Source organism: Meleagris gallopavo, chromosome 15 (genome assembly GCF_905368555.1).
Source record: "Meleagris gallopavo chromosome 15, MGAL_WU_HG_1.1, whole genome shotgun sequence".
Lineage (NCBI taxonomy): Eukaryota > Metazoa > Chordata > Aves > Galliformes > Phasianidae > Meleagris > Meleagris gallopavo.
Window position 1 is genome coordinate 164421 of NC_139418.1, and position 15883 is coordinate 180303.

At 38.4% G+C, this 15883-nt stretch overlaps 1 protein-coding gene across 17 annotated transcripts in view; it reads right to left on the reverse strand.

The window, feature by feature from the left end:
- The window catches only part of ANKHD1 (ankyrin repeat and KH domain containing 1), a 103712-nt gene that overhangs the window by 61804 nt on the left and 26025 nt on the right, over positions 1 to 15883 (reverse strand). For 15 of the 17 annotated variants that reach the window (XM_085237013.1, XM_085237006.1, XM_085237004.1 and 12 more), the window contains exons 3-9: positions 9969 to 10125; positions 8651 to 8798; positions 7819 to 7966; positions 6566 to 6799; positions 4950 to 5044; positions 1546 to 1783; positions 1135 to 1326 (exon numbers count right to left, since the gene is read on the reverse strand). In XM_085237013.1, the coding sequence (XP_085093139.1) occupies positions 1135 to 1326; positions 1546 to 1783; positions 4950 to 5044; positions 6566 to 6799; positions 7819 to 7966; positions 8651 to 8798; positions 9969 to 10125 (1212 nt within the window). The remainder of the gene's footprint in view (positions 1 to 1134; positions 1327 to 1545; positions 1784 to 4949; positions 5045 to 6565; positions 6800 to 7818; positions 7967 to 8650; positions 8799 to 9968; positions 10126 to 15883) is intronic. The other 2 variants (XM_085237003.1, XM_085237000.1) reach the window with 1 other exon arrangement.

The following is a 15883-nucleotide window of genomic DNA, read 5'->3' on the forward strand; positions in this document are numbered from 1 at the left end:
TCTCTATTAACTTCTACACTATCAGTGTAAGTGCAGTGTAAGGAGAGCTTCAAGAGAGCTAGCAACTGGTATCACTGCTGATATTATTGCACAGAAACACAGCTGTGATTTACTGCCCTTTGGTGAGCATTGAGCATTACTTTTTAGAATTACAATCCAGCAAATTTTATGCATATACTTAGAAAAGAGCGATCAAATAAATTATTTGCCATTACAAGGAAGATTTCCAAAATGCAGCTCCTTTTTAATTATTGTACTTCAGCCTCCACCAGCTTTAAACTGATATCATCATTATGCCCCTATAAAACTCATTTGAATTTTAGAATTCTTTATAATTAAGAAGTTTAGCACATTCCAGAAATTTTCCTTCTGCGTCTTTTACCAAAGTGCAATTTCAAATGCACTGCTTATTCAGAGAGTTTATTTGTATGTAGATAGTTTCACTCAATCAACACAGGAGTCCCATATAAATACAAGCATTATTTATATTAAAATTTTGCCCTAAATGCTGGAAACAATTTTCCTAACGAGCATTGGTATTTTTTAGAGATGCATTATTAACCAGTATTCCATAAGGCATGTTCCTCTTAACAGTATCATACAATATTAAGGCAGAACATACCATTGAGTAGAATCATTTGAGTTGGAAGGGACCTCAAAGGCTAGCTGATCCAACTCCTCTGCAGTGAACAGTGGTACTCACAGCTCTAAGGTGCTCAGCGCCCCATCCAGCCTGACCACAAATGTCTCCAGGGACAGAGCATCTCTGTCTCTGGGCAACTAGGTGCTTCAAAACTCTTAACATAATTTTTTTTTAATTTTTAATAATTACCCAGTCTAAATCCCCCTTCTTCTAAGTTTGAAACTATTTCCCCTTATCCTACCACAACAGACCCTACTAAGGAGTCCAAAAGGCCATACTCAGGTCTCCCAGAGCCCTCTTTTTTTTCCAGACTGAGCAGCCCCAACTCTCATCTGTCCTCACAGGAGAAATTGCATTGTTGTTTGTTCTTTTAAATATCTGAGGATAGTTTTATGTAACATTACCTGTCATTGAGCCTAGATATCTTTTAAATCATATGGAACATCTATTCCACAATATCTGTGAGCTAAGGATTTGTACTGTACACATACCTGCTGCCAACAAGTATTTCACCAGTTCAAGATGACCCTCTTGAGCAGCTTCCATCAAAGGCGTTGAGCAACCAAGTTCTATATCAGCTCCTGCCTTAATGAGGAAGTCAGCTACTTCAGAAAACCCACCACAACATGCCAGAGTAAGAGCTGTCTCCTGCGTTTCTTCAGTCTGTGCATTTATATTTGCCCCTGGGAAACAAAACAGTTGTTATTCTAGCTGACCAGAGACAGCATAGAAAGGTGAAAGCTCATTACCTCTGCAGCTTAGGTGTTCCAGCTTTACTCTACAGTTACAGCAACAAGCAGTGACAGCCACATATTAAGGTAAGGAATTTGTGCACAGTACTTAACAGGGAACAGTCAATACCACATGCTCCATAATGAATGTTAAAGAAACAGTGCTCTCACCTTGTGCCAGTAACAATGCCACCATCTCCTCATGGCCTTCACGTGCAGCTTCCATTAGAGGAGTATAGCCTTCATCATTCACTTCCTCCAGGTTAGCTCCCCTTTCTATAAGAAGAGCTGCTAACTCCACATGTCCACCACAAGCAGCCAGGGTGAGGGGAGATTCAAATGAATCCGCAGGCATATTCACTTGAGCACCACTGTCTAAAAGTAAGCGTGCTACTTCCACATGTCCATCCTACAAAAAAGAGATGAAAATCAGAAACTATCAAAGCCATTTAATACAGTAGTTGTAACTACCACTGCATTAAGTCTAAAAATGATTGATGAGTCTTATTTATGATGGTTCAGTTTATGACAACTATTACACATTTGGATTAAACTGACATTTAGATTTTCACCTACACTTATTTTACATTTAAATGGACAACAAAAGAAAGCTAGATTTTTTTTTTTCCTCCTTTTTTTCTCGGGAAGGATAAGGAAGAGTTGTGAGGTAAAACATCGTTAAATACCCAGAAAAATACCCGTGGCACAAAAGTAATGTCGATAACAAACAAGTTCCACAAATAAACCTACTGCATGACTAAACCTCAAGACAAGCAGTGGAAAAAAAAATATTTTTCTCTTTATAGTTGTTTCATAGCTTCTACAGACCAAAAAAACCCTCCAATTGGCAGTTTCTGTATCCTGGAAATATACCTGCAGAAGAACTGAAGTGGGTTACATCTAAGTGGTTAAAAAGGAGTAGGAAAGGCTGGAATAAATCTTAAAGGATAGAGAAAAGTACCCTACAGTGAACTGATCTTTGCCACAGAACAAAGAGGATTAGGACTGCCATATCAGTCTGAGACTTACCAATCAAAATATATAAATGTAGCTGTTAGCTTCTCAAGAAACTATTATTAAACTTCTCAAAGTTCCTTGGAAGAGCAAAAATTTATGTTTTAAAGGTGTGGTTTGTAAAAAGCCACAATACTTTTGAGAATTGGCAAATGCAAATAAGTTTTGGCATCTGGAAACAAGAAACATCCTTATAGCTTTTTCCTCTCACATTATTTGTTGAAATGGGACCCAAACTTTTGGAACACTGAGTAAAGAAATTGGTAAACTGAAACTGATTATGAACAATGCTGATAAAAGACCCAAGTAATGAAAGCAGTGCTCAGTGAGATACAGGAGTCCTCTGAATAGATCCTAGGAACATTTCAGACTAGATCTTTCCTGAGCATAAACAAATAACAGAAGGACAAAACTTAAGGACAAAAATGGAACTTCAAAGTGAGAAATTTGAATTGAGGCATGCTGTTTGTGTATCTCAGAGATACTTGCTGCCTTGCGGATGCATAGGTAGTAGGTGTATCACCTCGATCACTCTATTTACCATCCAAAGAAATTATATTCTTCTGGAAGGAAAGAAAAATTGTCAGACAGATCTGATGAATTCACAATGCTAACAAATCTGTGTCCTGACACAGTGGTTCTCCTGGAGTTTGGCCTCAAACCAGGATTATTTCTTCAAACTAACCCCCAACATCTGCTGACAGGTCTTCGTACAGAATTAAGAAAATACTTCCAATGAAAATTAAGAAAAGGGCCAATTTCAGTGGTAAAAAGTATATGTATATATATCGTTTTCTTGGAAGAAAAGTTGGACTACATTAAAGGGCAAAAAAGATTTTAGAATACATCTCTGCCCAAATTTAAACGCGTTGGCAGAATTGTGAAGTGGAATTCTTACTCGTAACTACTCCCTATTCTCAGAACTAAGGAACTTATCCATTAAAAACAGTAACCTCAGGTGAACTACTACTTACCCATTCTGATCTCATCAGAATTGTTAGTCAGTAACTCAAACCACTAAGACAGTGATACAAAAGGGGGAAAGATGGATATCAAACAGGACAACTCCTGATAGTGCTTGCCTTTATTAAGTCAACCATGAAGCAGGGAGTACGTAACATTAAGAGCAACCAAGTCTATCAACTAAGGATAGGCTGTTGTTCTTGCAGAAGCTGCCCAAAAGCCAGCAACAAACCCTTCTAACTAAAGATACTACCTTAGGTATAGCATGCCAACTTTAAAAAAACATAGTACCATAACTCAGAGGCACTTACAATATAACTGCTGAACAAAAACCAGACACTTCAGTTTCCTGAAATCAGTTTCTGTATTTCTTTACAGAACCCACCGCTTAAAAAACCGTGGAGACTGGCATAAATCACAGCAATTTGCCAGAATGGCTCCCTTCTCTACAAATATAGCTATAAGAAAACAGCAAGGAATAAATTTCATCACTAAGGCTTGGAATCAGGACTTCAAAAGGGTCAGTTCACTCCCTATTGCTTTTAAAGGTTAAATACACATACTGTGATGCAAACTAGTCTGAAACACTCAAAAATTACAATATGTAGGCCATCCACACAGCTTATCTTGCAAGAGAGACTATTGAGAGCCTTCAAGTCAACCCACTGCTTAGACTATCACAATGAAAGCAAAGAAGTGATCATATCTAAATGCTGCAGTCTCCTTTAGGTGACACCACCATACATCCAGTGCATTATCAGCAGAAGGCTTCAACACAAGACACTATAAGCTGACCTTGGTCACTGGCCTCATCATCTCACAGCTGCAGTAGAACTGAGAGCAGTAGGATCAACTGAAGACTACTGGAATACTGCACTTTCTCTAAAGGTTGTAGCCTACTGAAAGAAAACTTTCTTCCACCATTCTCTATGCTACCTATGAAAACAAGGAACTAAGAACTGATTTTCTTCTGTTTTCTTCAATTTGCAAAGGAAAAACTCACAGCACCAGTTACAGAAGCCTAGAACAAACTGTGTCTACATGCAACACACTTGTTTCCTGTACTGGTGAAATGATAAGTGCAATGCATTAGTCATTCAGTTCAATGCACTTCTGGAAGGCATACACCACGATGATCTCTGAGGTCTAATTTATAAAGACAAAGACAGGAAACTAGCTCTTTTACACTGCAAAAGACACAGTGACTTGGTCTCAAACTAATACCCAATGGCATTGCGAACTACTTATCCCTACACTTCACATAAGGACCTCTTGAGGGTGACAGAGCCCTGGGACGAGCTGCCCAGAGATGCGGTCAAAACTACATTTTCTCTGGAGATATTCAGAGACCTGACCGGATGCTTTCCTGTGCAACCTCCTCTAGGGAACCTGCTTTAGCAGGGGGTTGGTCTGGAGATGATCTCCAGTGGTCCCTTCAAGTCCCCATGCTTCTATGACTCTGTGGTTACAGCAGGAACTGAAACACTCACTTCCAGACCCAAACTGGATTGTTATCAAAAACTCATTTCATTTATTTTTATCATCTGCTCTATTTCTCTCTCACTGAAGAAGAAGCAGTACAGATAAAGGCTATTTACCATGCAGGCCTCCATTAACGCTGTGTGCATCTCATCTGTTTTATGTTCTTGATCAGCTCCGGCTTCAAGCAAAAAACGAACCATATCTAAATGGCCTTCAAATGAAATAGATAAAAATAAGTAAACATTTAACTGCAAAAACCTTTAGTACTACAAACAATATGATAATAAAATACTGTAGATTCTCATAGCTTACTATTAGTAGTGACAAGTCATAAGCCCACTAAGTCTTCTGATGAGTAACGGAGAATCGTCAGCCATAAGACTTTTTCAAAGTCTTTTTCAATGACATTAACTATGAAATTAAAATAGACCTCTAATTTATACAGTAGAAACATTTCCTTGTGACTTCAAGTTACAAAAGACTATGTAGTTCCTCATTCAACAGAATACAGACATATCATTTAAGTTTTCCAAAGCAGCACAAGTTTTGAGAGGGGAGCTATCTATCTTCAAAAACAGGCCCATGTAGATCTGAGCTTCAAGTTTTTTATTCACAGCTCTTGGGAATATTTCTGAGAATTTGAGGAACACAGTATGATATAATGTGCACATATGTGACACTATTTTAAAAAAAACCTTCAGCAAAACCTGTTTTTAACTCAAATCTATTATGGTTTTTGTTGTCCTAGAATGTGTCCCTAACAAATTATACATTTTATCTTATCCTTCAAAACCAGCTTTTGCTTTACACAAATTCATAGGAAAACAATGCAGCTTAATTGTCTTGCCAAAGATGACACAGGAAATCCCCAGTCAAGGAAGATATTGCATTACATCACTCCTATTATGTTTACAATGAGAGAAACAGGAAAATTCCTTCAAACACATCCAAAAATGTATTATTGAAAATTCTCATAATGAGCCTGCTAGTACATGCTGCAGGACATCCATGATGGAATCAGATCCAGGCCTTCTGATGGATTACAAATAACTTGTATCCTCCAATTCTAACTGCAGAGGCAAAATGTAAATTACTTTGACAATAATCCGCATGCTTACAGCTTCTATTAGGGGAAAACAATTGATGAAAATGTTATGGTTTTTAGTTTGCTTTCCTTTGAAAGAAAATAATTTGCTTGGTAGTCCTTTTGATTACTGTGGCACTAAGTTATTTTATGTAAAAACTTTGAACTGCAAAAGAAATTAAGTCCACAAGAGGTCATAATACGCAATTCAAAAACATCCTCCAAAATTACACTGCAGAAAGAGCATTCGGTAATAATACTAGCATTTTACTCCCACCAGTTATTACAGAACATCCAATCTAACAATATTTTCCAAACAACTAGTAGAGATGTTTTCAAAACTTGCAGGTAGTTGGGAGGAGAATCTGAATGAAATGGTGAATGCAGTAGTGGAGGGAAAGAAAGTGGTGCTGCGTCAAAGCACAAGTTTGGACATAGCCATTCACAAGATTTCAGCTCCAGCATGCCACATATGTCCACCACATTTGAATACAAGCAGACCACTACACCAAGGAAGAATATTTCCTGACATCAATTTTAAACAGTTAAGAAAGTACTGGATCAAAAGTTCGGTTGGAAGTTTTAGCTAGGTAAAACCCAGAAATAATTTTTGTCAAGAAAAACACAAAACAATATACGAGACAATACCTTTATAGCATGCAAGTGTAAGTGCACTTTCTTTGAACTCGTTGGAATGAGTATTGATTCCTGCACCATACTCCAGCAATACTCTTGCAACCTCAACATGACCTGCACTGGCTGCTTCCATTAAGGGGGTATGCCCATTCTCATTATGGTCTTCTATATTAGCACCTGCTTTCAATAGCACCTTCACTATGTCAACAAAGCCCCCAGCACAAGCATAAGTGAGCGCTGTGTTCCCTGCAGAGAAGAAGAAGTTACATGTAAGTCCTCTCCATTTCCCACTCCTAATACACAAAATGAAGTTAGTTTTAAAAACCCTGAAAAAACAAGTACACCACCAGGGCAGCCTCTTATGTCACAATAAAGTTACTTCAGCCAATATCTTCAACACAGTTATGAGAGTTTTAACACATAATACTCAAAATAAGCATTTTTTTCTTTGATTGTCAAGATCAAAGTTTCCTACTTCAACACATAAAAAGAGAAAATTAATCATTGATCTTTTTCTGTGTGAGGTTTTTTTTTTTAGTTTTTGTTTTGTTTTGCTGGGGTTTTGCTCTGCTTTTTGTGTTGGTGTTATTTTTGGGGTTTTTTGTTTGTTTGTTTTAAGATGGCACCCAGCAATCCTTTAAAAAGCTTCTACTGGGTGGATAAGAATAAACTATAAACTATTACAATTTAAAACTCTGATTCTGAAAATGCTGGCTCACATTTTAAATTTTACTGACAATTCTAAGACGTTCCACTTAATACAACTAGATATCAAGAAAAAATGAATGTTACCTACTTAAAAATAATTAATTCCATTTTAGAAAAATTAAAATGCAGGTTAATACTCTCAGCAAGGTTAGTCAGGTTGTGGTCAAGCATCAGCAATGTGGACAACACTCAATTCTTAAAGAACTGTTCTACTTTGGTAAAATGCGACAGACCAAAATAACTGGTCTTGATCAGGTATATCCAGTAAGAAGACAACTCTGGATTGTACAAATGAGAAAAACTGAACTCGATGCATCTTTCTGGTCATTTAATACCACAGTAGACCTCCAGGGAACAGTGCTTTCTGTTACAGTTAATGTTGAAAGCCATCATTAGAGCCTCATCTGGCCATTATTAACCAAGTCCAGTATGTATCTAGCCTATATCTTAGTCATTCCTGCTGTGCGTACTTCAAGTTAAAATACCAGCAAAAAACACGTTCAGAACAGAAACACCTGGATTATGCTCTAGTTTTGTTCATTTTTTCAGTTTGTTACCTGTTGAAGACTGAGCATTGACATCTGCACAATGAACAAGGAGAAGTTTAACAATATCTACATAGCCTCCGCTAGCAGCTGCCATTAAGGGAGTTATGTCTCCTTTATTCCCTCGATCTTCAACATTTGCATGCATTGCTAATAGCACCTAAGGAAAAAAAGTTCACTATTAGAATGAATAAATTCTAGCACTGACATTTTGATTCTAGTTCAGTGGAGCTTGACACTGATTCCCCAGTCAGTCATGACATCCCCTTAAATTAAAATACCCATAGCAGTGAAACACAATGGTACTTCTCAGGACCACATGTAATTACCCACCTGTACTCTGCTTAAGGTAACACTTATTTTCTACATTTATTCATATCTGTTAATATCAACATTAAGTTCAGTACAGTACTGACATTTTCAAATGTCATAAAGCAGTTCATAGCCAAAATGACAGCAGATATACTGTAAGTTTGTATTAATGACTACAGCCCACATTAGGTCAAACTTACAGGTAAACAGTTCTCCCCCATACAGCTGTCAGCACAATAAACATGAAGCCGGTCACTTTCTGGGAATCGTCACTTAAGCCAAAAAGACAAATTCTGCTCTTGAATACCCATGTATAAAAGCCAGATATTAACCCAAATTAATTCAATGCTGATGGCATTTTATATTAAAAAGACAACCAATACCTGTGTGCTCACATTAAGTGGTATTAACTACTACTCGTTTTGGATTATAAAAACTGTTTCAATCATGATAGTTAAGGCATTCAAATATTGAAGAAACCCCTTTAACAATGTTTCACAAAGGTTTAGTTGTGACTGTATTTTTTACTTACTTGTGCCAATTCATAATATCCAGCTGAACAGGCCAAGCAAAGGAGACTCTCCCCTTCTTCAGTATGTTCATTTACACTTCTTCCTTCATCCAGCAGCTTCCGGACAGCATTTACATCCCCATCCGAGCATGCTTCTGCCAAACTGCGACTGGAAAATCATTTACCACAGAATAAGCACAAAAGAGCCGCAATAGGGGTAGTTTTCTTATGCGCGGAAGAAGTCCTAAGGGCTCAAGACATCGTCCTAGAAAATACAGCCTGCAGATGCTTTTTTAAGAGAAAAGTTCACATATACGTTATTTTCACTGGTGAAATGGAAATAAAGACCTTCCTCATGTTCACACTTGCTAACTCATTCAAGCTCTCATATAAGCTACATACAGAGAAGAGTGCTCAAAACTAGGTAATGTGCAGTGTGTGCAAAACACAGAGGTAAACACTCATTGATGTTTTATTCACTCTTTGGTGGAATGCCAGATAGATCACAGGCTATGACTGTGGCAAACCATGGCTACAGAGGTAAGTTTCTAGTAGAGAGAAAGCCAAAAAGTGAATAATCCACAGTAACCACTAATGCTCAATATTGCTGTAAGCCAAACTTCCTTACCACTGTTACTATTTGCGGTATAACTTCAGTATTTTGACAAAAATAATTGAAAACTAAATCTACAGAAAAAATACTTTGAATTTCTGATCCGAGATTTCAAGTTCAGCTGTACACGCAAGCACATTATCCTAAACTGTTAAGAACAACTTCTATTCATTTGTCAGAGTAGAAAATACTCCAGGACCCCTAACAGCACTTTGAAATGGAGAGGAAAGCTTTCAGATACTTAGGATAAATTCTCATTTCTACAGTCATTTGTCCTCATTAATTATTGCCTCTGAAGAGTTACTAGGTATATAGCTTCTTTTTCTCCCAAGTTCCTTGAGCAAGATTGCTGGGCAAACTGCTACCCTTTAAGTGTAAGCTGGAAGATAATATTATGAACTAGATTCCTTAGTTTCCACCAAAACATAAAGCAGTAAGCAGAGAACTATCACCAGCTCTTCTACATGGATAAGTCTAACCAATTTTTCAAAATAAAGAATTTGACCACCTAGCACACAGGAATAGCAGCACGTCCTCTAATCAACCAAATCACACTTGACTTCCACTTCTAAAGCTAAAAACCTGATATGGCAGTAGCTAAACCTTCAGTTTATCTGCTAGTACAGCATATACGTTATTGAGGACTAACTGTAAAAACTGAATTTGAAATGAGAAATATCAACTTACATTCTAGCATTCAGAAACCAAGGAGAGATCAATACATACTTGTCCACCTGCCCTGCATTGTGATTGTTCTCTGCCCTCATCCGCGTCAGTGCAGCAGCAGCTTCATCCAGTGCACAGCTGACAGAGGACGTCAGTCTCCGGAGAACCTCAGGATCTGCGAAGGCTTTACCATCGGCAGTGGACAATTTACCAATTCCTTCAGTGCACGTTCATTCAGTGAGGTTAGTATGAAAGTCACACAAAAAAAATGCAAAGACACTATTTTAGATTTCAGCCACATGCACTATTAGTTAAAAATCATTGCAAACATGCCAGAAAATTAGCTATGTAACACTAGCAGTTAACACTTGTCTACTACCTGAACATTTTTAACTGTAATAAGGTAGCAATAAAACTATTTTCAACTGGCAGTTTAAACACCCACTGAAAACTCTCAACTCATACCTTTGAAGAATAAAACACAAATTAAAATCTCTAAGGGGACTAAAGACAAGGCCAGGGGTCAAACCCCCACCCAAGTATGGAAAGCAGGTATTATCTCACAGTCTTGGCTTTAGGTTATCTACACATGAAGAGTTTTCTACTTCGCACATGCAACTCCACTGAAAATGAATTGGACTTGCTTCCAACGCATTATTTCTAAGAGCAAGAAAAAAATATATATGTATAAATTAGCTTGATCTCCCTCTAATTTAGTATTCTTAACTGCACACCTCCAGATACAAATATGAAATAAAATTTCCGATTTTTTAAGCATACTTGAAAAATAATGTCACGTCTATGGTACCAAAGCACTACAGAGTAGAAACACAGACTTGGCGAATTTTGGTAACAAGTCATTTGTTTTAGACAGTTTCTTGGCTACTAGACTAAATCTGAAGGGCAATACAGAATATCAATCACCATAAGCAGCTATTTATCTCATTCATTTGCATGTCTGATATAAAGTTATTGTACAGCTGCACAGTTTATTCCACACTGGTTTTATTACACACAGCCCCTCACAGACTGGAACACAGTGAAGAACTGAAGCTCAGTTCATTTTATCTTTAAACACCACTGCAATTGCCACTGCAGCATATGCAGAGCCCAGATTTGCCTACACTAATGTGAAAACAGCATTAAGGGAAAAGCAGAGGTATAGTACAAAAAACATTTTCATGTGGTAGAGAAAGAAAACAATTACTGGTTTATAGATTAGCTACCTTCACCAGTGACGAATCAGTAACTTTTCAATTCCTTAGTGGTTAAACAGAGTCAAATTAGATATAAAACACGGGGAAAATATGCATCTTACATCTCTGAAGATTTGCAATTTGGGATGTGCACAACTGATTTAAACCATGTTTTGCACAAGCCAGCTTGCAACTATTACAGTATAAATACTGATATCACACTTTGAAAGTTTTGAATACTGTCTCCAGATGATGTGTTTCCCCAGTGTGAAAGCATTCAATAATTTTCCAAGCAATCCAAGAACCAAGACTTGCCAAACTTTGGTACCCTGAAACAACTTATACCAGCACAGGAGACACTTTGTCACATAACCCACATCGCTGTTAAAGAGCTGCTAAGTGTTGGCTTAGAGCATTCCCACTCCAGGTTGCTGGAATAGCCAAGAATCCCTCCCCTGCCAGCATGAAAGAGACCATAACAGGTGCAACAAGCACACCAACATGACAAAATTTGCACTGGTGGCACCATGCATGCATCTGCTTACAGCATATTGCCCAAGGAAAGGAAGGGAATTACTAACTCACAGCCCAGCACCAACAGCATATCTAGGACTATTATAACCAAATAACTAGGACTGCCTCATTGAGCAAAATGGAAGTGGAAGGAGAGAAATCCACAGGATTTAGAGAAATGATCCCCAAGCAAAGGCTTCAAGGAGTATATTTGCATTCAAGAACCAGTACAACAGTTTTCTTCTACTTTGAAGGCTTTCATGAAGGGAACTGAACACCTCTGCTGGCAGCAAAGGACCTGAGGAAAAAAAAAAGTTACCTAAATATCTGAAACTGAACTGGACAGACAAATCATTCCAGTAGTCTGGCTATCTAGACAGAATTAACCTCTCTGCATCAAGCAGGAAAAGAATGAGAGACTTGCTTCAGAAATATACACCCAGGTGACCCTAGTGCAAAGAACTGACTGCCTTGATCTTGTAGGCTAACTGCACTTGTCTTTGATCTACTTACTGCCTAAGAGAAGAAACAACTGGATCTAATCAGGATGAGATAAGACAATCATAACATCTGCTTGGCTATTGTCTCCATGATGCATTCATGCACAGGATTTCTGAAACTACGAGAAACACATCACAGCACAGATCTAAGTCTTGCATCCTATGAAGACAAATGGAACAACTGCAGAGCTCCTGCCCCAAGGTATTGTTTCCATGGGTGACAATCACTGGGATCCCAGAGGACACCAGAGCAGGTGTGTTAGGCTAGATACAACACAAGGGAACAGCAGGATGCTGCTACTCAGACACCCATTCATTTACTTCCCTTTTACAGGTTTATAGTATCATCTAAATAACCGCTCAGGTTTTACTATACTGTGATTTAGGATGACTATGCTGTAATGCTCAGTCATCTGATCTCCAATTTGTTTGCTTTTGAGTCCACTTAATAGCTATTTGTTCTCGTGTCATTCACCCAGGCGTTTAAAACATCTCATGCAATAATCAGACTTTCTAGGCTCCTCCCATCCTTTGAAAACTAAAAGCATTCTCCAGAAGATTCTCCACATTTGTGATCATTTATGTGCAAGATTAACTCAAATTTTCATGTTATTAAAGTCTCACTAGCACTCTACTGAGTCACAAAATTGATAAGGACCCTATGAAAATGGCTAAACCAAAACCTACAGTGTTTGACATTCACAGCTTTCTGTAGCACAATGGCACATATTCAAAAATGCCAACCATCAGAGATGGTTGTGCAACACCTTATTATTTTTCCCTGTTAAATGCCTTCTTTTCATGCCTTGTATTTTCAGAGCTCACTGAAAGATAACATTCTTCTCCTTCAATGCAAGTCTCTCCTGCCCCCAAAGTCTTTCTAAGATCAAATCAAGTGAATAAATATTTAAACCACGCCCCAAAGTCATGATAGCTCAAAAGTCACACATCAGCAAGATCCTAGTCTCTAGAAGAGGTAAGTGTATCTAAGGTATAAAATCTTCCATTCACTATTTGTTCCCCTCTTGCAAGCTCTAGATTTCAGAGAAACTCCAGACAGAAGAGACTTCAGCAAGAAACCATTCTCATTTCCTCACAGCAAAATTTCTCAGCTAAAAGGCTTTCTTTCATATGGAACTAGATACAAGACTTATGCTTAAGCATAAGTTTTCCCAGGATCTTCCTGAGATGATGAGAGAAGTTCAGCACTTTTGCTCGAAACCAATCATGTGGCAAGGTAAATGCATCGTTCTGACATGACATTGTGGATGAGCAGAACACCACTAGCATACTCAGTAAACCTCAATTCAGAAATCAACTGAGACAGACTGAGCTTTTACGGTCTCATGGGATTCCTGCAAACAAAACAGATACGCAAAAAAAAAAAAAAAAAAGATTGAAGTTTTTATCTGATCACCCCACACGCACAGCCAAAGCTGGCCACAAACCTTCCTAAAGTTTCGGTTCTTCACACTGCTGTAGTTGAGGATTAACAGTGTTTTTTAGTATCCTAACCTTCACAGAAGCACTGCTTCACAACAGTGCTGTATCTCTACCCAGGCAAATGTTTCAGGCACCTTCAGGGAAGCAATGTATATTCCACACATCTCAGAGCTGATCCAAGGGGATTAGCTGAACATGGCACTTTCAGGATGCACTTGAGCAGCTGGTGCCTGCCCAGCTGGTCCATCAGACCCAAGGCAGCCTGTGGCCAGCCAGCACAGAGCAACAGCAAGCAGTCCTCCAGCAGGTCTCTCTAGAAGAGCTAGTCTTCTGCAGCCTGCACTGCACAACTGTCAGACTCCATCATGGGCTCTGCAATCCCACACAGCTACAGAACAGCTTCAAGTTTTCTCAAGCGCAATATCTTTATAGAAGAAAGAGTAGTCTTCCCCATGAATAGTACCAGAAACACAGGACAAAAGAGGATAAGGATAACAAACTTAGGCACCAGAGGCAATCCAACTGACAGTAGGAAGACCTTGCTTAACTCAAGTAAGCCTTTGCTACCTTCCAAATGGTACTAAAAGAATTCTCCTGCAAATAGTTGAACTGACTTAAGAGTTCCTGTGACAAAAGGAGCTGCTACGGGTGGCAGAAGAGCTCCTTAGTGCAGTGCAAAGAAACTTGAAGTTGTGCCGAACGCGTAAACGAACGCGTAAACGAACGCGTAAACCAGACAATGACAGCACTACTATTTAAAATCCTGGCATGTCTGAAAGATGCCCTCAAAAATCACAAAAGCTTTGTAAAAGTCGATTTGGCTTGACTGGGGAAAGAGAGAAGGAAGAGCAGGAGTAAAGTGGAGAAAAAAGCCCATTCGGCAGGAGAAAAAAGAACATCTCAATTGTAACCACAGACATTTTTATCACCTAGCAGTGAAATATTTAGACTACAGCTAACAAACTCATAGAAGCTTTACACTCCTCCCAACTCCTTCCCAAAAAACGCCCCTGGAAAATACTTGTGTTTCTCATAATTTTCTCATTTAAGACACTTTCCTGCAGGTAAGGTTTCAACATTTTTCTGCACAGAGCTGTCTGCCAGAATAACAAGTTGAATGTGAACTCCAAGGTGAATGTGACTGCTAAGTGGCCTAGCAAACACCAGAAGCCATGAGAGAAAACTATGTAGAAACTGAAGGATTCCTGCTTGACGGTGACAGCAAATAGCCACTACGTCACCTCAGCTACCATCATTCTGCAGTGGTCATTCTGAAATGTCCAAACAGCTAGATATTCTATTATTATTATTATTATTATTTCTTTTACCTTTGTAAAAAGAAATACAACTTCATCTTTCAAGGCTTTCCTCGTTTTAGCCCTATCAAAGAAACATTAATTCAAGTACAATGAGACAACCTACCAGATACAATTTTTGATGCTTCCGATTCATTATGGGAACCCAGACATCCAGACATGCTCACCACAGATCTGCATGTGCATAAAATCATACTGAACAAGCAACCAAATGCACTTGCTTCCTTTTTGTGTAGTTAACACAGAAGTATCACGTGCTATTCCTACATTAGTCAGAGATCTACTTTATAAACCATTTTCTGTACTTACCAGATGCAAAATTCACACCTGAATACTTTACAGACAGATGCTCATACAGAAAACAGTTTTCTCTGACATCTGTTAGTAACTCTTGCTCTTTACGAACTGCAACCTCTTCTCCAGAAGGCTTTTTTCCCCACAGCTGGAGCCCTGCTACATGTGTTCTTGCAAAGCATCACAAGTCCTTCAGCGCTGCTGAAGCAAATAACAAAACATGCAACTGCACAGAAGCTGCAGATGCTCCTTTGGCAATGCAGAGGTGGATGCTCCAGCAATAAGCACAGAAGGCAGAAATGTCTCACAGAACAAATGGCTTTCACCCATCTCACTGTAGATAAGTGCCTGGACAGGTATCCACCCTCAGATCACCTCTTTTTCAGAGAAGCAACTACTATTAGGAGAAAAGTAATAACACAGTAAGTTTACCTTCCCAACTAAACAGTAGTTCAATGACCAAATCGCTTTAAGGAAAGCAAACCAACACAAAGCCTGAAGAATTGCATTTAAGTATCAGAAAGCAATTATATTTCTTCTAGCAAATAAGCAAAAATAAGAATACACTTGTTCTAGATTGGTCTGAAGTATTCAATTTTTTTTCTTTTAAAAAATATTTAAAGCTTTGGTTCAGTATCTGATGAGTACCTATCTCACAACTATGAAATACTACAACCAATTAAGGCAAAAAATATTTAGTAAGTGCTGAAAGC